The sequence below is a fragment of the Ctenopharyngodon idella genome, chromosome 4, assembly GCF_019924925.1.
Source record: "Ctenopharyngodon idella isolate HZGC_01 chromosome 4, HZGC01, whole genome shotgun sequence".
Classification (NCBI taxonomy): domain Eukaryota; kingdom Metazoa; phylum Chordata; class Actinopteri; order Cypriniformes; family Xenocyprididae; genus Ctenopharyngodon; species Ctenopharyngodon idella.
In genome coordinates, this window is record NC_067223.1 from 201649 (window position 1) to 220895 (window position 19247).

Below are 19247 nucleotides of genomic sequence, written 5' to 3' on the forward strand. Positions count from 1 at the left end.
CCAATAGGGGATGACTTACAGTTTAATATGCTGCTGCCACAAAGCTCTTAGTTATTACTAAGAGCTTTGTGGCAGCAGCATACTGTTGTGGTCCCTGCTATCTTGTAGTGTGTTTGTAATGGGGGCGGTTACTGTGAATGCAGGTGCAAAACTCAGTGTCTGAGAAAACGAGAGTTGGAAGATGAGGGCTGCCTCTGCCACAGATGGGACTCAGATGTTCAGAGAATATCCGCAAGAATATCAGGTTTCATTATTTGACTAAATCCCAAAGACACCTGCCTCTAGGACTGTGGGTAAAGACGAACGCTATGGCTTTGAGTAAAAGGAAATGAAGTCTTATGAATATCAGCCACTTCATATACTGCATTATTAAAATGTATCTATGATATAAACATGCAATCATTAAAAGTGAAAACAGTACAGTGATATACCAGCTGGATCATTCCTACAGTGCAGTACATTTTCATGTCCCCATCATATCCTCAACACATATGTCTTAATAAATTGGATAAAATATTAAACTCATCATTTAAAAATGATGACCTGATGTTGCCCTGTCCATGGGGTGCTTGAACTTGAAAAACTGTTCAAGAACCTCATCATTTTATTAAGACATATTCCAGATGTTCCTTAATTTTGATTATTGTAATTGATAATCAGTTTATAGTTTTCATTTGTCCTAAATAACATTTGTCCTTTATACCTCGTTTAAAAAAATTGAATTGTCTTGTGTCTTGTTGTGATGTCTTAATGACATTATCTTTTAGGAAAGGCATAATGTTGTAGAAACAATTGTAAATTAAAACCTAATAAATTATGTTGCAAACTTTTTATTCTGTGGTGTAGAAAATGTAAAATTATTATTATGTTTATATTTATTTATTTATTTATTTTTTGTGGTAGGGCTAGAAAACATTGTCAGAGATTTAAATTATGAATTACAGGCTTGACCATGCATGCAAAAATTCTTATTGTTGAGACCTGACAAAGATAGATTAAAGCAGACAAAATAAATCACATTGGGACAGCTTTCCATTGGTCTGATAGAATGATTAATAAAAGTTGAGTTTTTGTTTTTTTTCCAAGGTCTCATGAAATCTGATGAGGTGTTCTGTATGCATGAGCCGGTGGCTGGAAAAATGTCTTGTGACATAAGCTCGGGAGACGACAGATGTTGTTGACTAGAGGTGAAGGGACACTGTCCATCTGGAGACAAGGGACTTCAGTGGATGAAGCAATTTAGTCAATACCGCATTACTTAACTACAATATACATTTTACAAGTCACGAATTACACAGTCTATTTACTACTATACCTTTAAGATATGTAAACAACCTCTGGTCTGTTTTTGGTCTAATTTCTGTGTAACAGCAGTCATTTAAGCTGCTGAATTCTGAATAGGTGTTGATATTTAAATGTGGGTGGTCATATGTTAATGACCTCATTGGTGTTACATCATAACTCTGACCTAAACCAACTGCTCTGCCAATTAGCCAATTTCACCTAGGCCATCGTTCCTTTCTATAGTGTTAACCAATAGCAAAATAGCTATTTACGCATTGTTTTAGCAAGCTCACATTTGGCTCCATTCTCGTAAGGAATTCCCACTTTTCATGATCCAATCAATTACAAATTGATAAAATCAAGTCCAACTATATTTTTTTCTCACTGGATATCCTGATTCGCTCACAAATATGGAAGTGAAATGGGTTGACATTCTCTTTGCTCTACATTCACATCATATATTCTGGTTAGGTTAGTCTTATTTTGTAGCATGTGAGAGCTAATTAGTTGTTAAGCTAACAGACAGAATACTGATGACAGCAACCTTGAATCCATTCTGCCAGTTGAAATCCCAATAGATTAGATTAAAGCATATAAGGGCCAAGTTAACATGCAACAGCATAAAATAATTAATGAATCATGAATCTGTGGAGCTTTTCCCTATGATGTAAAAAGACAGCTGCTAGCGTGGCTCAATCCAGGGTGCAAAATCTTCAACCAAACACACAAACATGGCTGACAACAGCTGTCCTTTGAGATAACTCCACACACAAAGCTGTAATTTACGACTGCAGATGCTTGCAGAGTTCTTCTCCTTGAGGGCTCCCTAATACCAATTAACTGATTGGATTGTTCTTCATCACAGTGGCTGTCTCTCTAGAGCGCTGTGCTCTTCATCTCCTGCAGCTAATGAGGTGCACTCCACGCTAGTGTCAATCACTGCTCAGGGATGCCACAAAAAGACAGATGACAGAGAGATGGCGATGAGAGAGATAAGAGTGAGAAGATAAGGAAGAAACATAGCTGTTTATCACCGTAAAGCATTCAGTAGGCCTAACAGCAGGTCAAATAATTGCCAAATAAATACAGTGGATATTAAAAGTCTACTTAAATAAATGAAATATATAAATATTTAATTTAAGCCATCTTAAGTAACTGAATTTAAATGTAAAAATTTTTATTTAAAAATATTTTAATTTATAGTAATTTTCATTTTAAATTTAAAGGTGCAATATATAGGATTTTCTGTCCGCTAGAGGTCGCTAGAGGCCTATTCAAAACAAAGGTGTAGCTTGATGACGCCAAGTTTGAGCGCGGAATCCTGGGACATGTGGTCTTCACCTCACAACAGGTGGAAAATAATTGGGCAGAAATCATGTTCATGGATGTGATTATTAACATTAATGTAGTATGAAGCAGAGCAGGACCGAGTGTTGTGGGAGCTGAACGAGGCTGCTGAAGTGGTTGCGCAACACACGGCGCATGCAGCTGAACTTTTATTATGCCGCAGTCCCCAGCGCCGCTTCCACTTTTCCGGTCATGAGTATGAGGTAACACAACTCCGTTTATCTTATTAGATACTGTCATGAATATGGCTCCCAGGGTTCATCCTCCGGACCGCCGGAAGGAGCCATCACCGGAATATTGACTCTCTGCCATTCGCCATTTCCCATAGGCCCTCATTCCTGGGACTGATTGCACTCTCACCTGCACTACATCACGCACACACTATTTAAGACACGCACACACACCACATCTTCGCGAAGTCTTGATTTGCTACGGTGGTCATTTCTGAGCGTTATTCTGTGGACTGATATCTTGTTATTACCTGGACTGTTTGTTATCTGTGAACCTCTGCCGCCTGCCCTGAACTTTGCCTGTACTCTGGACTGTGATTGTTTGCCGTCTGTCTTGATCCTTGCCTGTGACCAGTCTCTGATTCTTGCTGCCAGCCTCGACCCCTGCCTGTCCCTGTTTACGGTATTGCTCTGTCCTTGTCTGTATCTCTGCTATCGTGAATAAAGCTGCAAATGGATCCACTTCCTGTTGACCCTTCATTACAGAAGACTTCGCCATCCAGCGATCCAGCAGCTTGGTCACAGATTTCCACCGAGTTATCCGCTCAAGCCAATCAGTTAGCGATGCATCACCATCAACTGAGCCGCTTGACATCGTTAACAGAGGAACTGGTAAAGACGCTACAAGGCCTACGCCTCAATCCCGCCGAGGTCGTCACACCGCCACTCTTTGCACCCGCCACGCCAGCCTTTCCCGCTCCTTCAGCGGTGAACCCCCGTCTGGCTCTGCCAGAGAAGTTCGATGGCACCCCAACGAAGTGTAAGGGTTTCCTTCTCCAGTGTTCACTATATGTTAATCAACAACCCTCTCTGTATCCCACAGAAACCAATCGCATATCCTTCGTGTGCTCTCTGCTTACCGGCAAAGCGCTGGACTGGGCCACTGCTGTCTGGAGAGATGATAGCTCAGTATTCCCTACATTCGCTGAGTTCCTACAACGATTCAGAAAGGTGTTTGATCATTCCGCGGGGTGCCAAAGTCCAGGCAATCAGCTGCTCTCTCTCACTCAGGGCAAAACAACGGCGGCCGAATATGCTTTACAGTTTCGCACTCTGGCAGCCTAAACCAACTGGGTGGAAGGCACATTGAAATTACTGTTTCGTCGAGGCCTGACCATGGAGTTGCAAGCAGAGCTCGCCGGCCGGGATGAAGGTAGCTCATTGAACTCATTTATTGAACTTTCCATTCACATTGACAATCTCCTCCACTCACGACGCCCCACACGCGTCGCCAGTTCTACCAGTTCAAACCCCGAATCCATGCAGCTGGGCTACACTCCACTTCAACCAGAGGAGAGAGAGAGGAGACGTCAAATGCACCTTTGTTTGTACTGTGGTCAGGCTGGTCACTTCAAAATTAACTGCCCGGTTCGACCCACGCCTACCAGCTCCAAAGCGGTGAGTTCCTCCATTCTATCTGATTACTCACCCACCTGCCTCAAGATTCCCATTCAAATCATTGTCAAAGAACAAATTGTTTCCACGCAAGCCCTTCTGGACTCTGGTGTGGCTGGGAATTTCATGTCTGACACTTTCATTAAAGAACACAATATTCCCCTAACAGAATGCCATTTTCCATTAACAGTGGAGGCGTTAGATGGAAAACCGATTGGAGGAGGAAGGGTGGCATACATCACCGATGAACTCGGACTACAGATCGGAATTCTTCACCACGAACGCATACAATTTTATGTCATTCATTCACCCAACAACCCCATCATCCGTGGTTCCGAACCCATAATCCACATATCTCATGGAAGGAAGGACAGATATTGCAGTGGGACGCCTCCTGCCATAAGAACTGCTTAAAACCAGTCATTCCCCTGCCAATTCAAATGGTCAAGCTGAACGAAACCAACCCCGAGAAGCTTAACATCCCGGCCGAATACGCCGATTTAGCTGTGGCATTCAGCAAACAGAAGTCGACCGAATTACCTCCTCATCGCCCTGGGGACTGTGCTATCGAACTGCTACCCGGTACCACGCCTCCTAAGGGCAGAATCTTCCCTTTGTCACAGCCCGAATCCGCCGCTATGAAGGCGTACATTGAGGGGGAGTTAGCCAAGGGGTTCATTCGACCATCCACGTCACCCGCCTCGTCAGGCTTCTTCTTTGTGAAGAAGAAGGACGGAGGACTACGACCCTGTATTGATTACCGAGGTTTGAATGACATCACCGTCAAGTTCCGTTACCCCCTGCCTCTGGTACCCGCTGCTCTCGAACAGTTACGACAGGCCGAGTATTTCACCAAGCTGGACCTCCGCTGTGCATATAACCTCATTCGTATAAGGGAGGGGGACGAGTGGAAGACTGCTTTCTCCACGACCACCGGCCACTGCGAGACCCTTGTCATGCCGTTCGGGCTCTCCAATAGTCCATCAGTGTTCCAGTCTTACATCAACGACGTGTTCAGAGACATGCTGAATCGCTGGGTCATTGTGTATATCGATGACATCCTCATATACTCCAGGTCATTGGAGGAGCATATCCAGCACGTCCTAATTGTTCTGCAAAGACTTATCCAGCATCAATTATACGCCAAAGCAGAAAGGTGCGAGTTCCACCAAACCTCCACCTCCTTCCTTGGGTATGTCATCAGCCGAGACGGGGTCGCTATGGATGATAGCAAAGTTAAAGCTGTACTCGACTGGCCCAAACCACGCACGCTCAAAGAACTACAGAGGTTTCTGGGCTTTGCAAATTTCTACAGGCGGTTCATACGCAATTTCAGCAGTGTTGCAGCTCCGCTAACCTCCATGACTAAACGTCAGACATCTCGCTTACACTGGTCCCCAGAGGCTGATGAAGCATTCAACGAGTTAAAAGAACGGTTCACCACGGCACCCATTCTCCGTCACCCAGACCCTGACCGACCTTTCATAGTGGAAGTAGACACCTCTAACACTGGCATCGGAGCCATTCTGTCTCAGCGCCAGGGTACCCCTGAGAAAATGTTTCCCTGCGCCTTCTGTTCCAGAAAGTTATCCGCAGCAGAACGAAATTATGACGTGGGTGACCGAAAATTACTGGCAATGAAAGCGGCGCTGGAGGAATGGCGCCATTGGTTGGAGGGAGCCCAACATCCATTCACCGTGCTCACAGACCATAAGAACTTAGAATACCTCCGCTCCACCAAGCACTTGAATCCCCGCCAGGCTCGATGGGCCATGTTCTTTACCCGCTTCCAGTTCAAAGTGACTTATAGACCTGGGTCCAAAAACACTAAAGCCGACGCATTGTCCCGACAGACAGATCAGGTAGAAAAACCGGACACAAAAGAACATATAATTCCTAACACACTCCACCTAGCACCAGTCCAGTGGGATATAATGTCAGAAATCACGCAGGCCAACGAACAGTCCGCACCACCAGCTGCATGTCCGCCGGACCGCACATTTGTACCAGCTCCCTTAAGAGATAAACTTTTGCACCACGTCCACGACCTTCCCAGTTCTGGTCACCCAGGCATCACCGCCACTCATAACCTTCTCCAAAACCAATTCTGGTGGGATTCCATGCTCCAAGACGTCATTCAATTTGTCCACAACTGCACAGCCTGCCAAACATCCAAAACCCCTCATCAATCTCCGGCTGGCCTGCTTCAGCCACTGCCCATTCCACAACGCCCCTGGTCGCACATCGCCATAGACTTTGTCACCAACCTTCCCGTATCACAAGGCAACACCACCATTCTCACTGTTATAGATCGCTTCTCAAAAGCCTGCCGCCTCATTCCTCTGCCCAAGCTCCCCACTGCTTTCGAGACCGCTGAATTGCTCTGCAATTTCGTCTTCAGGTTTTACGGATTACCTGAGGATATAGTGTCGGATAGAGGTCCACAATTTACATCTCGAGTCTGGTCAGCATTCTTCAAAAACCTGAACGTCAAGTCAAGTCAAGTCACCTTTATTTATATAGCGCTTTTTACAATGTAGATTGTGTCAAAGCAGCTTTACATTGATAACTGGTACATTGTTAGGCTGCACAGCAGCTCTTAAAGAATAGTATCAATGCAGGCAGATCAAAGCACTGTTGAATATCAAATGTCAAGTCAAGTGTCCCCAACTAAGCAAGCCAGAGGCGACAGTGGCAAGGAACCCAAACTCCATCAGGTGACATTAGGTGGCAGACAAGTGGCAAATTGGTGTTAAAATGGAGAAAAAAACCTTGGGAGAAACCAGGCTTAGTCGGGGTGCCAATTCTCCTCTGGCCAACAGTGCTTTGTTACAATTCAGGTTGCTATCATAAGTCCAATAGGATCGCAACATTAAAAGTATTTATTTCAGTTCCATCCAATTGAGGATCGTATTGAGGATCACGCCGGTATGGACGGTTGTTGAGGAACTGTGTCGTGGCTGTCGTGTCGATGAGGCCCTCACAGTGGATGATGCGTTTTTAGTCTAGATTTAAACTGACAGAGTGTGTCTGCTTCCCGAACAATGCTAGGAAGATTGTTCCAGAGTTTAGGTGCCAAATAGGAGAAGGATCTACCACCTGCAGTTGATTTTGATATTCTAGGTATTACCAGCTGGCCTGAATTCTGAGATCGCAATAGACGTGAAGGACTATAATGAATTAGGAGCTCGCTCAGGTACTGGGGAGCTAAACCATTTAGTACTTTGTAAGTAATTAGCAAGATTTTAAAATCTATACGATGTTTAACAGGAAGCCAATGCAGTGTTGACAGAACTGGGCTAATATGGTCATACTTCCTGGTTCTAGTAAGAACTCTAGCTGCTGCATTTTGTACGAGCTGTAGTTTATTTATCAGGCGAGCAGAACAACCACCCAGTAGAGCATTACAGTAATCTAGCCTTGAGGTCATGAACGCATGAACTAACTGTTCTGCATTTTTCATTGAGAGCATATGTCGTAGTTTAGATATATTTTTAAGATGGAAGAATGCGGTTTTACAGATGCTAGTAACATGGCCTTCAAATGAAAGATTGGTATCAAAGAGCACACCCAGGTTCCTAACTGACGACGAAGACTTAACAGAGCAGCCATCAAGTGTTAGACAATATTCTAGGTTATTACGTGAAGAAGTTTTTGGTCCAAAAATTAGAATCTCTGTTTTTTCTGAATTTAGTAGTAGGAAATTACTGGTCATCCAATTTTTTATATCAGCTATGCATTCCGTTAATTTTGTGAATTGGTAAGTTTCGTCAGGGCGTGAAGAAATATAGAGCTGAGTATCATCAGCGTAACAGTGAAAACTAACGCCATGCTTCCTAATGATATCTCCCAAGGGTAGCATGTACAGAGTGAACAGCAACGGTCCTAGTACTGAGCCTTGTGGTACTCCATATTGAACTTGTGATCGATATGACATGTCTTCGTTTACTACTACAAACTGATAACGGTCAGATAAGTATGATTTGAACCATGACAATGCAATTCCACTAATGCCAACATAATTTTCGAGTCTATTTAAAAGAATATTGTGATCAATAGTGTCAAATGCTGCACTAAGATCCAGTAATACTAATAGAGAGATACAACCACGATCTGATGATAAGAGCAAATCATTAGTAACTCTAATGAGAGCAGTCTCAGTACTATGGTACGGTCTAAATCCTGACTGGAAATCCTCACAGATACCATTTCTTTCTAAAAAGGAACATAGTTGTGATGATACTGCCTTTTCTAGTATTTTTGACAGAAAAGTGAGATTTGAGATCGGCCTGTAATTGACTAATTCTCTAGGATCAAGTTGTGGTTTTTTAATAAGAGGTTTAATAATAGCCAGCTTAAAAGTTTTTGGTACGTATCCTAATGATAAAGATGAATTGACGATATTGAGAAGAGGATCTATGACCTCTGGAAGCATCTCTTTCAATAGCTTAGTCGGTATAGGGTCTAACATACATGTTGTTGATTTTGATGATTTAACAAGTTTAGACAATTCTTCCTCTCCTAAAGCAGTAAATGAATTGAATTTTTCCTCGGAGACACTACAATGCACTATCTGACACGATACTGTAGTAGACGGTTGCATGGTTATTATTTTTTCTCTAATATTATCAATCTTGCAAGTAAAGAAGTTCATAAAGTCATTACTGCTGTGCTCTTTGGAAACATCAGAAGTTGAAGCTTTATTTCTTGTTAATTTAGCCACTGTATCAAATAAATACCTAGGGTTGTGTTTATTTTCTTCTAAGAGTTTTGAAAAATAGGCAGATCTAGCAGATTTTACGGCCTTTCTGTACTCAATCATTCTCTCTCTCCACGAAATACGAAATACTTCTAGTTTTGATTTCTTCCAGCTGCGCTCCATTTTTCTGGCTGCTAACTTTAGGGCCCGAGTGTGCTCATTGTACCATGGCATTGGATTAATTTCCTTAATCTTTTTTAAACGCAAAGGAGCAACTGAGTCTAATGTGCTGGAAAAGACAGAGGCAATAGTTTCTGTTGCAACATCGAGGTCTTCTAAGCTGTCTGGTATGCTAAGGCGATGAAAATGATCAGGAAGATTATTTATAAAGCAATCTTTAGTGGTAGAAGTGATGGTTCTACCATATTTATGGCATGGAGGCAGTTTAGCCGCCTTGACTAAATGTAGTATACACGAGACTAGATAATGATCTGAGATGTCGTCACTCTGCTGCAGAATTTCAACAGCATCAATATCGATTCCATGTGACAATATTAGATCTAAAGTATGATTGCGACAATGAGTGGGTCCTGACACATGTTGTCTAACACCAATAGAGTTTAGAATATCTGCAAATGCCAATCCTAATGCGTCTTTTTTATTATCTACATGAATATTAAAATCACCAACAACAAGGACTTTATCTGCAGCTAGTACTAACTCTGATAGAAAGTCAGCAAATTCTTTGATAAAGTCTGTATTGTGTCCTGGTGGCCTGTATACAGTAGCCAGCTCAAATGTAAACTTACATAATGTTACGTAAAGTACCATAGTTTCGAAGGAATTATATTTGAAAGACTTCTGACTAATACTGTAAATATTACTATAGATTACTGCAACACCTCCCCCTTTGCCTTTCTGACGGGCATTGTGTCGATAATCATAACCTTGAGGACTAGACTCATTTAAAGTAATGTAATCGTCCGGTTTTAGCCAAGTTTCTGTCAAACACAGCACATCTAGATTATTATCTTTGATAATATCATTAACAATAAGTGATTTTGAAGAAAGGGATCTAATATTTAACAACCCGAGTTTTATCATTTGTTTAGCATTATTATCTCTATTTTTTATTTGTTGAACATCAATTAAATTTTTACCATTAAATGGGTTTGGAAGTTTTTTGTTTTTACTAATTCGGGGTACAGACACAGTCTCTATTTGAAAATATCTAGGTGTAAGAGTTTCTATGTGTTGGGAGTTATCTGAATTTTCTGACTTCTGTAACGTGAGGCAGCTAGCAGACGGTCGGTTTAGCCAGTCTATCTGCTTTCTGACCTGGGCCCCAGTTGGTCATGTTTCAGTTCTAAGACTATGTGCCATATTACTAGAGAGAAGAGCAGCACCATCCCGGGAGGGATGAATACCATCTCTTTTTAACAGGTCAGGTCTGCCCCAAAAACTTTTCCAATTGTTTATGAAACCTATATTATCTTGCGGACACCACTTAGACAGCCAGCCATTGAGTGATGATAATCTGCTAACTATCTCATCACTCCGACGAACAGGAAGGGGGCCAGAGCAAATTACTTCTCCTGACATTGTACTTGCGAGTTCACACACCTCTTTAATGTTAATTTTAGTGATCTCCGACTGGCGAAGTCGAACATCATTAGTGCCGACGTGAATAATAATCTTAGAGTATTTACGATTAGCATTAGCCAGCACTTTTAAATTTGCTTTGATGTCAGGTGCTCTGGCTCCCGGCAAACATGTGACTATGGTGGCCGGTGTCTCTATTTTCACATTCCGTGTAATAGAATCGCCGATAACTAGGGCACTTTCAACAGGATTCTCAGTGGGTGTATCACTGAGTGGGGAGAACCTGTTTGATGTTCTTATTGGAACGGAAGAGTGGTGTTTTCCGCGGCTAGGCCGCCTCACCGTTACCCAAGTGCCCTGCTGCGCGGGCTCTACAGCCGGAACCGAACAATGTACAGAGTTCACTAAGCTAGTCGCATCCAAAACAGTATCTGAAGCCCTTGCATTCTTACTATCCTCGATTAAAGTTTGGATGCGTGTCTCTAATTCTGAGATTCTCTCTGTCAGCCTGACTATTTCCCTACATTTATGACATGTAAATCCCTCGTCGCTGACAGAGAGAGCTATGGTAAACATGTGGCAAATGGAACAGGTAGCAATGCTGGGAGAGGATGACATGACTCACCGTGTTTGTAGACTGATCCGACTTACCACAGCTGTTTGAAGAACATCAACATCAGTCTCACGTCTGGCTACCACCCAGAATCCAACGGGCAGACAGAGCGGATGAATCAAGAACTCACACGCTTTCTCCGCACCTACTGCCAAAGAGACCAGATGGAATGGAGTCGATATTTGATGTGGGCTGAATACGCTCAAAATTCCCTCAGAAAACCAGCCACAGGGATTACCCCCTTCCAGTGCGTCCTAGGCTATCAACCTCCTTTGTTCCCATGGTCAGGTGAACCCTCTGAGCTACCGTCAGTCAACGAGTGGATGCGAAGGAGCGAGGAGACTTGGGATCTGGCTCATCACCATCTGCAACGCGCTATCAGGAGACAAAAGGTCCAGGCTAACCGACACCGGTGACCGAATCCCCAGTACACTGTGTGGCAATGGGTTTGGCTATCCACCAGGGACCTACGGCTGAGACTTCCATGCAAGAAACTCAGTCCCAGGTTTGTAGGGTCTTTCCAAATTATTAAACAAATTACTCCTGTTTCTTTTCAGTTAGATTTACCTGCTAATTATCGTGTCTCTCCCACTTTCCATGTTTCGCTGCTGAAACCCTCCGGGGGTCCGAGAGGGGAGACGGAGGGAGCCGAGGGCCGTCATCCCCCACCACTGATGATTGAGGGCGAGGAGGCCTATCAAGTCCGAGAACTGCTCGATTCAAGGCGTCGGGGTCGGAGACAACAATATCTGGTCGACTGGGAGGAGTACGGACCGGAGGAACGATCCTGGGTCGACGCGGGTAATATCCTGGACCCTGCACTCATGGAGGAATTCCATCGGACGCACCCGGAGAGACCAGCCCCTCAACCATGTGGTAGACCCCGGTGTCCGCCTCCTCGCGTCTGGAGCTGCTCGCAGGGTGGGGGCTCTGTCATGAATATGGCTCCCACGGTTCATCCTCCGGACCGCCGGAGGGAGCCATCACCGGAATATTGACTCTCTGCCATTCGGACTCCATTTCCCATAGGCCCTCATTCCTGTGACTGATTGCACTCTCACCTGCACTACATCATGCACACACTATTTAAGACACGCACACACACCACATCTTCGCGAAGTCTTGATTTGCTACGGTGGTCATTTCTGAGCGTTATTCTGTGGACTGATATCTTGTTATTACCTGGACTGTTTGTTATCTGTGAACCTCTGCCGCCTGCCCTGAACTTTGCCTGTACTCTGGACTGTGATTGTTTGCCGCCTGTTTTGATCCTTGCCTGTGACCCGTCTCTGATTCTTGCTGCCAGCCTCGACCCCTGCCTGTCCCTGTTTACGGTATTGCTCTGTCCTTGTCTGTATCTCTGCTATCGTGAATAAAGCTGCAAATGGATCCACTTCCTGTTGATCCTTCATTACAGATACATTTGAGTGTGTTGAAAATGATGTTATAACGTTACTCTGTGCGTTCGCATGGTGGCTGCTGTGAGACACTTGTTGCACACTGCAGTAAGCTATATCGATTTTAGAATATCATATTAAATGCTGGATGGCTTGTGTTGATAAATGGCATGCAATTAATTTTAAAACTTATTGTATGATGGAGAAAATGCTGTATTACTGTTACTAAAAAATAAAGCTGCATCTGATTATGCTATGTTAGCTACTTCACAAAATAGTGTTTTTCTCTGAGGCATGGTAAAGCATGGTACTCGCAAAAATCAAGAAAATTAGATTTAAACAATAAGACTAAATGTGTTGAGCTATATAACTAAAATTAGTTTTCTGTCTATAAATATATCAAAACAGTTGTTCCCTTGTCTATTAAAACATGTAATATATTAAAGCGTCTTTGGTGTTTCCATGGTTTCTACAAATTAAAACCATGCAATTTTCTCACGATTTACAAATAGTTGGAAACATTTGGGATATTGTAAGTACTCAAGTGAACAAAATATATAACACTGGCCTAGTGGTTTTTGGATATTTTACTGCAAAATTCTTACATATTGCACCTTTAATATTTAATTTAAAAAAACCATCCATTCTCCAAACCGCTTTATTCTCTGCAGCGTTGTGGGAAAATTGTTATATATTTTAACATTAAACAATATCACATAAGCAGGTAGTTAGGTAGTTAGGTCTAACACAATGCCAAATAATTATAGCACATTACTGTTTTTCTGAAATGGCAATAATGGCAACAGGCAGTTTGTAGTTGCCAAGCAACTTGGGGCATTATTATATAGAATTCAGTTGATATACAGTACGGTTTTACAGGACACTTTATATGAGAGTCTTCAAAAAGGTTTCAAATGTGTTTCTCACAACTAGATTAGAGAGCCAGAAAAATATTTAAAAATATAATATAACTTTTGTACCTAATGAAAACTTCTCTAACTACCTTTAAATCTCAACTTGGTATTGGGCAAGTAAGGTAGATGTACCAACGTTTGCTCTAAACCAGTAAGTGTGCTCATTTAGTTGGAGTATTTTGCTGTGGGCTACAGCATAAACACTGTCATGCAGAATTACACTAACAGTGTTTCAGACTGCAACAGCCAACAGGTGCAGAGAAGCTTTTATCACGGCAGAGGAAAAATGTGCATAAAATAGGCAAACCGAAAATGTGGCTGCCATTATGTAATGCGAGAGAGTTCTCGACAAAATCCATTTACAGCCCTACACAACTTTCCACTCAAGCCGTTCATACAATGACATGCACCGAAAAACAGCAGCCATTACTGCCAAGAAACATCGCTTTGAGAGTTGTGTTCTGAAAAATAAGATAAAATGGTAACAGTTTAGTTTAGGGTCCAATTCTCACTATTAACTAGTTGCTTATTAGCATGCATATTACTAGGACACTGGCTGTTTATTAGTATTTATAAAGCACATATTAATGCCTTATTCTGCATGACTATATTCTACATACATCCCCTAATCCTACCCAATACCTAAACTTAACAATTACCTTACTAACTATTAATAAGCTTTTTGCCTTTATTGAGGCAAAAGTCATAGTTAATAGTTAGTTAATAGTGAGAATTTGACCATAATTGAAAGTGTGACCGATAAAATATATAAATGCACCTACTGTATGTGAATTTGCATGCGTATGTCTTTCTGTTTACTTGCTTAAAGCAATAGTTCAGCCAAAAATGAATATTCTGCTATTGTTTATTCTTACATGTTTCTGTGAAAGAAACACAAAATGAGATATTTTTGAGGAATCTTTACGCAGTTGTGGCCATGACAGAAATGCTAAAGCACTATAAAAATAATCATAAAAGTAGTTTGTGGCGAGCAGGGCAGGGCCGAAAGCCGTGGGTATGGAGCGAGGCCGGTGGCACAAGTGTTTGTGGTGACCAACATTTACAAAAAATAAATAAATAAAATAAAAAGTTTTTCAAAACCTCATGAAACCAACATGAATACAAAGACTACATTTCTAATCATTCGGCAAAAGGATTTTCCTCTCCTTTTAAAAGGTTTTCCTTTTTCTTTGTCATTGACACTAGTGTAATTATTTACTGATTATCTACCTCTAATGAAGCTTGCGTGTGAAGAATAAAAATAGTGCCTTGTGTTTGGTTACTACACATGAGAGAATCAACATTTTACCAGTTTATGGCTTTAGAACATCATAATAATAACAATTACAAACAATAACACAATTTGCAATTTGCATCCTGTTCATTCATCATTATCTATTAGCGATCGAGTTCTTCATTCTATGATTTCTGCCATCTAATTGGATGAGGTCAATAAATGATGGGCTGGACATTCCAGTACTGTTACAGCAAGTGTGAGAGACACATGCAGACTGCAGACAAATTCAGCTCAAGCGCACTGACCTCTCGCTACAACATCTTAGACTAAAAGGAAGGAGTAGCCATTAAAATGGACATCTGGTGGCGTCGTGTCAGAGCAGAGGTGACTGCAGCCTCCCTCTTGCCACCATAATGAAAAGCGTCGCTCAACGTGGGCGTGCGATCTGCCATGCATGGATGCACCCTGCCTACCCCTCGCATTTAATCGCACACACATAGCAAACACCTGTGCTAAGAATAGCAACCCAACCTCATCTATCACCACCCATGAATGGACTTGATCACTCATGGTGTCCGGCTTGTTTTCATGAAGTCTGTCATCTGTATTGTCAATGTAATTACCAAGAAGCACTTAAAACAGACTTCAAGAACCTGTCGAGACCTGCTGTTGAGGGCGCAGGCTGTGTTCTGGGTGGTTTGGGAGCACTGCCGAATACAGCTGTGTTGTCACCACTGGTAATGTGAGAATTTAAATGCACAAAGTGACTTTGCTTTCCACATGAGCATGTGTTGTTTGTTGGGGTTTCCACCTCAGAAGCTGATTGTAATAGAAGAGAGGTTTTTGCAAATGAGCTATACATCACTTACCCGCCTTTGATGTAGTCCAGGAAGGTGACTTCAGTATCAACGAGAAATGATAGCAGTGTCACCTGGAAAAATGAAGTCAGAAAATTCCATGACGATTTTGTGCTGTCATGTCGATACAGATTAACTGATTCTGATTCAAGCATAAACAACAAAACTGCAGCTAAAAAGTGTTGGGAAAACTTCTTTGAAACTGTAGCTTGTCAAGCTACAAGCTAGCCAGAATTCAAAGTACAGTAGTTATATAAAATATATTGAGAATTGTGAAATTGTCATCTAAAATTTTCGCAAAATTTATTTCCAGCAAAAATAACTATATTGTGATATATATTGTTTTCATGAAATAAATTTAAATGTTACTTTTAGTTCCTCTCCAACACAGAAAAATTAATCAACAACAACAACAACAACAACAACAACAACAACAAAAACCCATACGCTAGCAAGAATGCAACATGAAAAACGTTTGCTTACGGTTCCAGAGTTGAGATATTTTTTCTTCTTGTCTTTCTTCTTAGGGTTTATGACCTGTGTAGAGAAAATAACTAAATGTAATTGCTTAAGGGATAATGGAATTTATATAAGACTACAAGCTCTGTATTTATATGAAAGCCCTTTTACTCCAGAATTAAATTTAAACTATGTAGAAATTCATCTTTTCTGTTAAAATATGTCACGAGTGTATTTGTGCATGCAAGAAATGAACTACCGCTAAACTAAACAGATGAACTGCCGCTAAATTATAGAAAGTAAAATTTTAAATGTATAAAAGTAAAAAGTAAACAAAATCTGTCAAAACCCTGATGTTCATGGCTGTGTGTAGCACCTACAGCTCTGTATATCCTTCTGAAGGATTGCAAAGTTAGAAACGAGCACCTGAAGTTTATTTTTAATTAAGTGATCTGATCATTTCAGTCTGATCTTTACCATTTAAGAGGCATATGTTAGCTTGGATTGTTTTGCAAATTTTTCATAATGTAATTGATATTGAAGGATGCGGCAATTAAAAATTATAAACATTACATAAACTAACCCACAGCCTGTGAATAAGTGAATCATTTTCACATGTAAAGATAGTGTTTACATAAAGCCATTAAAGATACAGCAGCAAAAATGGCTAATATAAATATCTTTTGTTTATCTATAGCCCCACCCATGTGAAATATTGGTCCAACATTCAGCTTTAATTCACTTCACATATATTTATTGTTATTATTATTAAATGTTATTGTGCCCATAAGGATGGTGAAAAAAAATCACAACAAGCTCCTTCATATGTATCTTTAGTTTGGATTTGATGTTCCAGAGCCAAATGTCTGTACATCTGCTTAAGTGGAAAAATATGTTTCATGTCAAAATTGATTGTGTTGAAGAAACCAGCTACACTTTTTTGTTTTCTTTATGTTTCTTTAACATAGGTTTTTGTTATCCATAAAGTTCTTAAAGTTCTTTTCTGGCACCCACACACTGAGAACTGTAATGTGTGGAAATTAGTAGAGAAAACTGGAATTCATTTCATAGGTTGTCTGGAAGTACAGTGATTTTCTCACTTACTCAGAAGTTGCAGCCTACATGTCATATATACTGTAAGTTATATTTGTTATACTGTGAACACTTACTCTGAAAAACTATTACTCTGACAAATTATTAAAATTTATAAGATTACCTCATACACGTTAAATTGTGACTGGCCTCTTGACAGTTCTCTATAGCTTGTGCTGAATTCTCCAATGAAGTCATGGCTGTAAAACACATACATACACAGATTTGTCAGAACATTGTTGGAGAACATTAAATTTGTTTCATAATGAGCTTTATATTTTCATAATTTAGCTCTGGTAAATTCCTGAAATTTCAACAGTACTCAGCCTTTTAACTTGCTATGAATTAAAGGATTAATTAAAATAAATAAAAGATTTAGATCACAGCACCCGCCAAATCCTTTCAAATCACTATGATAATTTATGTAAATGTATGTGATGGACTGATCAGCCTTTATTTGGGTTGCAAAAAATACAAAAACATACAAACATGCTTACAAAGAGATATAATATATCCCAGCCAAAAATGTATCTAAATACTCAGAATACTATGGAGCCCCTAAGGGGACATGGTTATGGGAAAAAAAATACGAGATAGGAGGACCCAGTATATTTCAATGCTTTTGTGCATGTTTGCAAAAATACATTTTCCTGTATTTCCACCATGTTCTTTTAGAGGCTCTGTAGAATTAATCTTCTGCATGTGGATCAATGCTGCAAAAGAAACACATACTTGTGTTTCCTTTATGAATTGAGTTTTGAAACGTTTTAAACACAAAAGTGTGTGTTTTGGGCTTTTGCATCTGTATTGGACATCTTTTCTCACGTTTTGACCATGAAAATAAATAATTAAAAATAATTATTTGATTTTTTTCAGGTTGAAAACACTAATATACTCAAATAAAAAAATGCAATTAAAAGACTGTTCACTCATTTTTTTCATGCTTAAGAAGACTTTAGCTATCTGTACTCTATAATTAATGGATGAGTGTCAGGTGAGTATTTTAAGCTTCATGTGACAGTTTACTGTTCATTACCTGCCATCACGATCCCAGTCATACACTTCAACCTTGATCGTTCTGTGAGAGAGACAGAGAGAGACAGAGAATTGGTTCATATTGAACATTTACTGAAGTGTTGTGATTTTAACAGTTTTTTTTTCTGCATAGAGAGTGCAATCACACATCAACAGCTGAAATATGATACCATCGATGATTAGAGAATTAAGTTACTCCATGCCACAATTATTCACGTAATCAAATATATGTCTATAGCATGTGTGTGTATGATGGAAAGAAATAAATGTTTATCATAGCGTTTTGTTTTGTTTTTACAGCTAAAGCAGCATTGTACATTGTGCCTTTGTGTGAATTTCTTCAAAAAATGAATTCAGACACAGCTCCAGACAATCTGATCTGTCCTTTCAGACCATTTTTTAAAATCACATTTATGGATATGGCATAACATAATAATTCATGTATGTTTTTGCTGTTCAGACTTGACTTTTTTTTTTTTTTTACCTATTTTATTGTCTGCCAGATGAAACTAATTCTGTATTATGTATCATTCAACTATTCTAAAGTAATATAGTTCATTAGACTAAAGCCGTCATGTTGGAATGATCATATTCATGAGATGACAACTCTTGAGATTCTACAGAGCTGTTCATGCCATTGGACTATTTGTTTCCATGGTGATTCTCATCACACCAAAAAAAAGAATATGTGTATGGCTTTATTGTTGATGACAGATAAATACTTAAACCACTGCACTAATTGCCCTCCTTTTTATTCTTTTTCAGAATCTTGAAGAACAAAGAAAGAACATCAGGGATCACTGACTATAATAAAACCACAAGAACTTCTTTCATATGTTCAATCTGAATCATTGAAAAAAGATTCCTTTTTTTTTTTTTTTATAATTAATGTGAATTTGATAATTCCAGTATGATGCAAATCAGGCATACTGTGCTGTGTATGAAGGCTGTTGATGGTTGACATTCTCAAAATAGTGATTATATAGATTTCAAATGACAGTTGTGCATATATTTTAGAATTTTTTTTTAAACATGGCCCATCCAATCAGATTTTAGAGCCAGAAGCATCCAATTTTATAATTGGAC

At 40.3% G+C, this 19247-nt stretch overlaps 1 protein-coding gene across 3 annotated transcripts in view; it reads right to left on the bottom strand.

Annotated features, from left to right (window-relative positions):
• The window catches only part of LOC127511505 (copine-8), a 174512-nt gene that overhangs the window by 49245 nt on the left and 106020 nt on the right, over positions 1–19247 (bottom strand). For all 3 annotated transcript variants that reach the window (XM_051892342.1, XM_051892341.1, XM_051892343.1), the window contains 4 exons: positions 18163–18204; positions 17251–17326; positions 16059–16112; positions 15588–15649 (listed from right to left, as the gene is read on the bottom strand). In XM_051892342.1, the coding sequence (XP_051748302.1) occupies positions 15588–15649; positions 16059–16112; positions 17251–17326; positions 18163–18204 (234 nt within the window). The remainder of the gene's footprint in view (positions 1–15587; positions 15650–16058; positions 16113–17250; positions 17327–18162; positions 18205–19247) is intronic.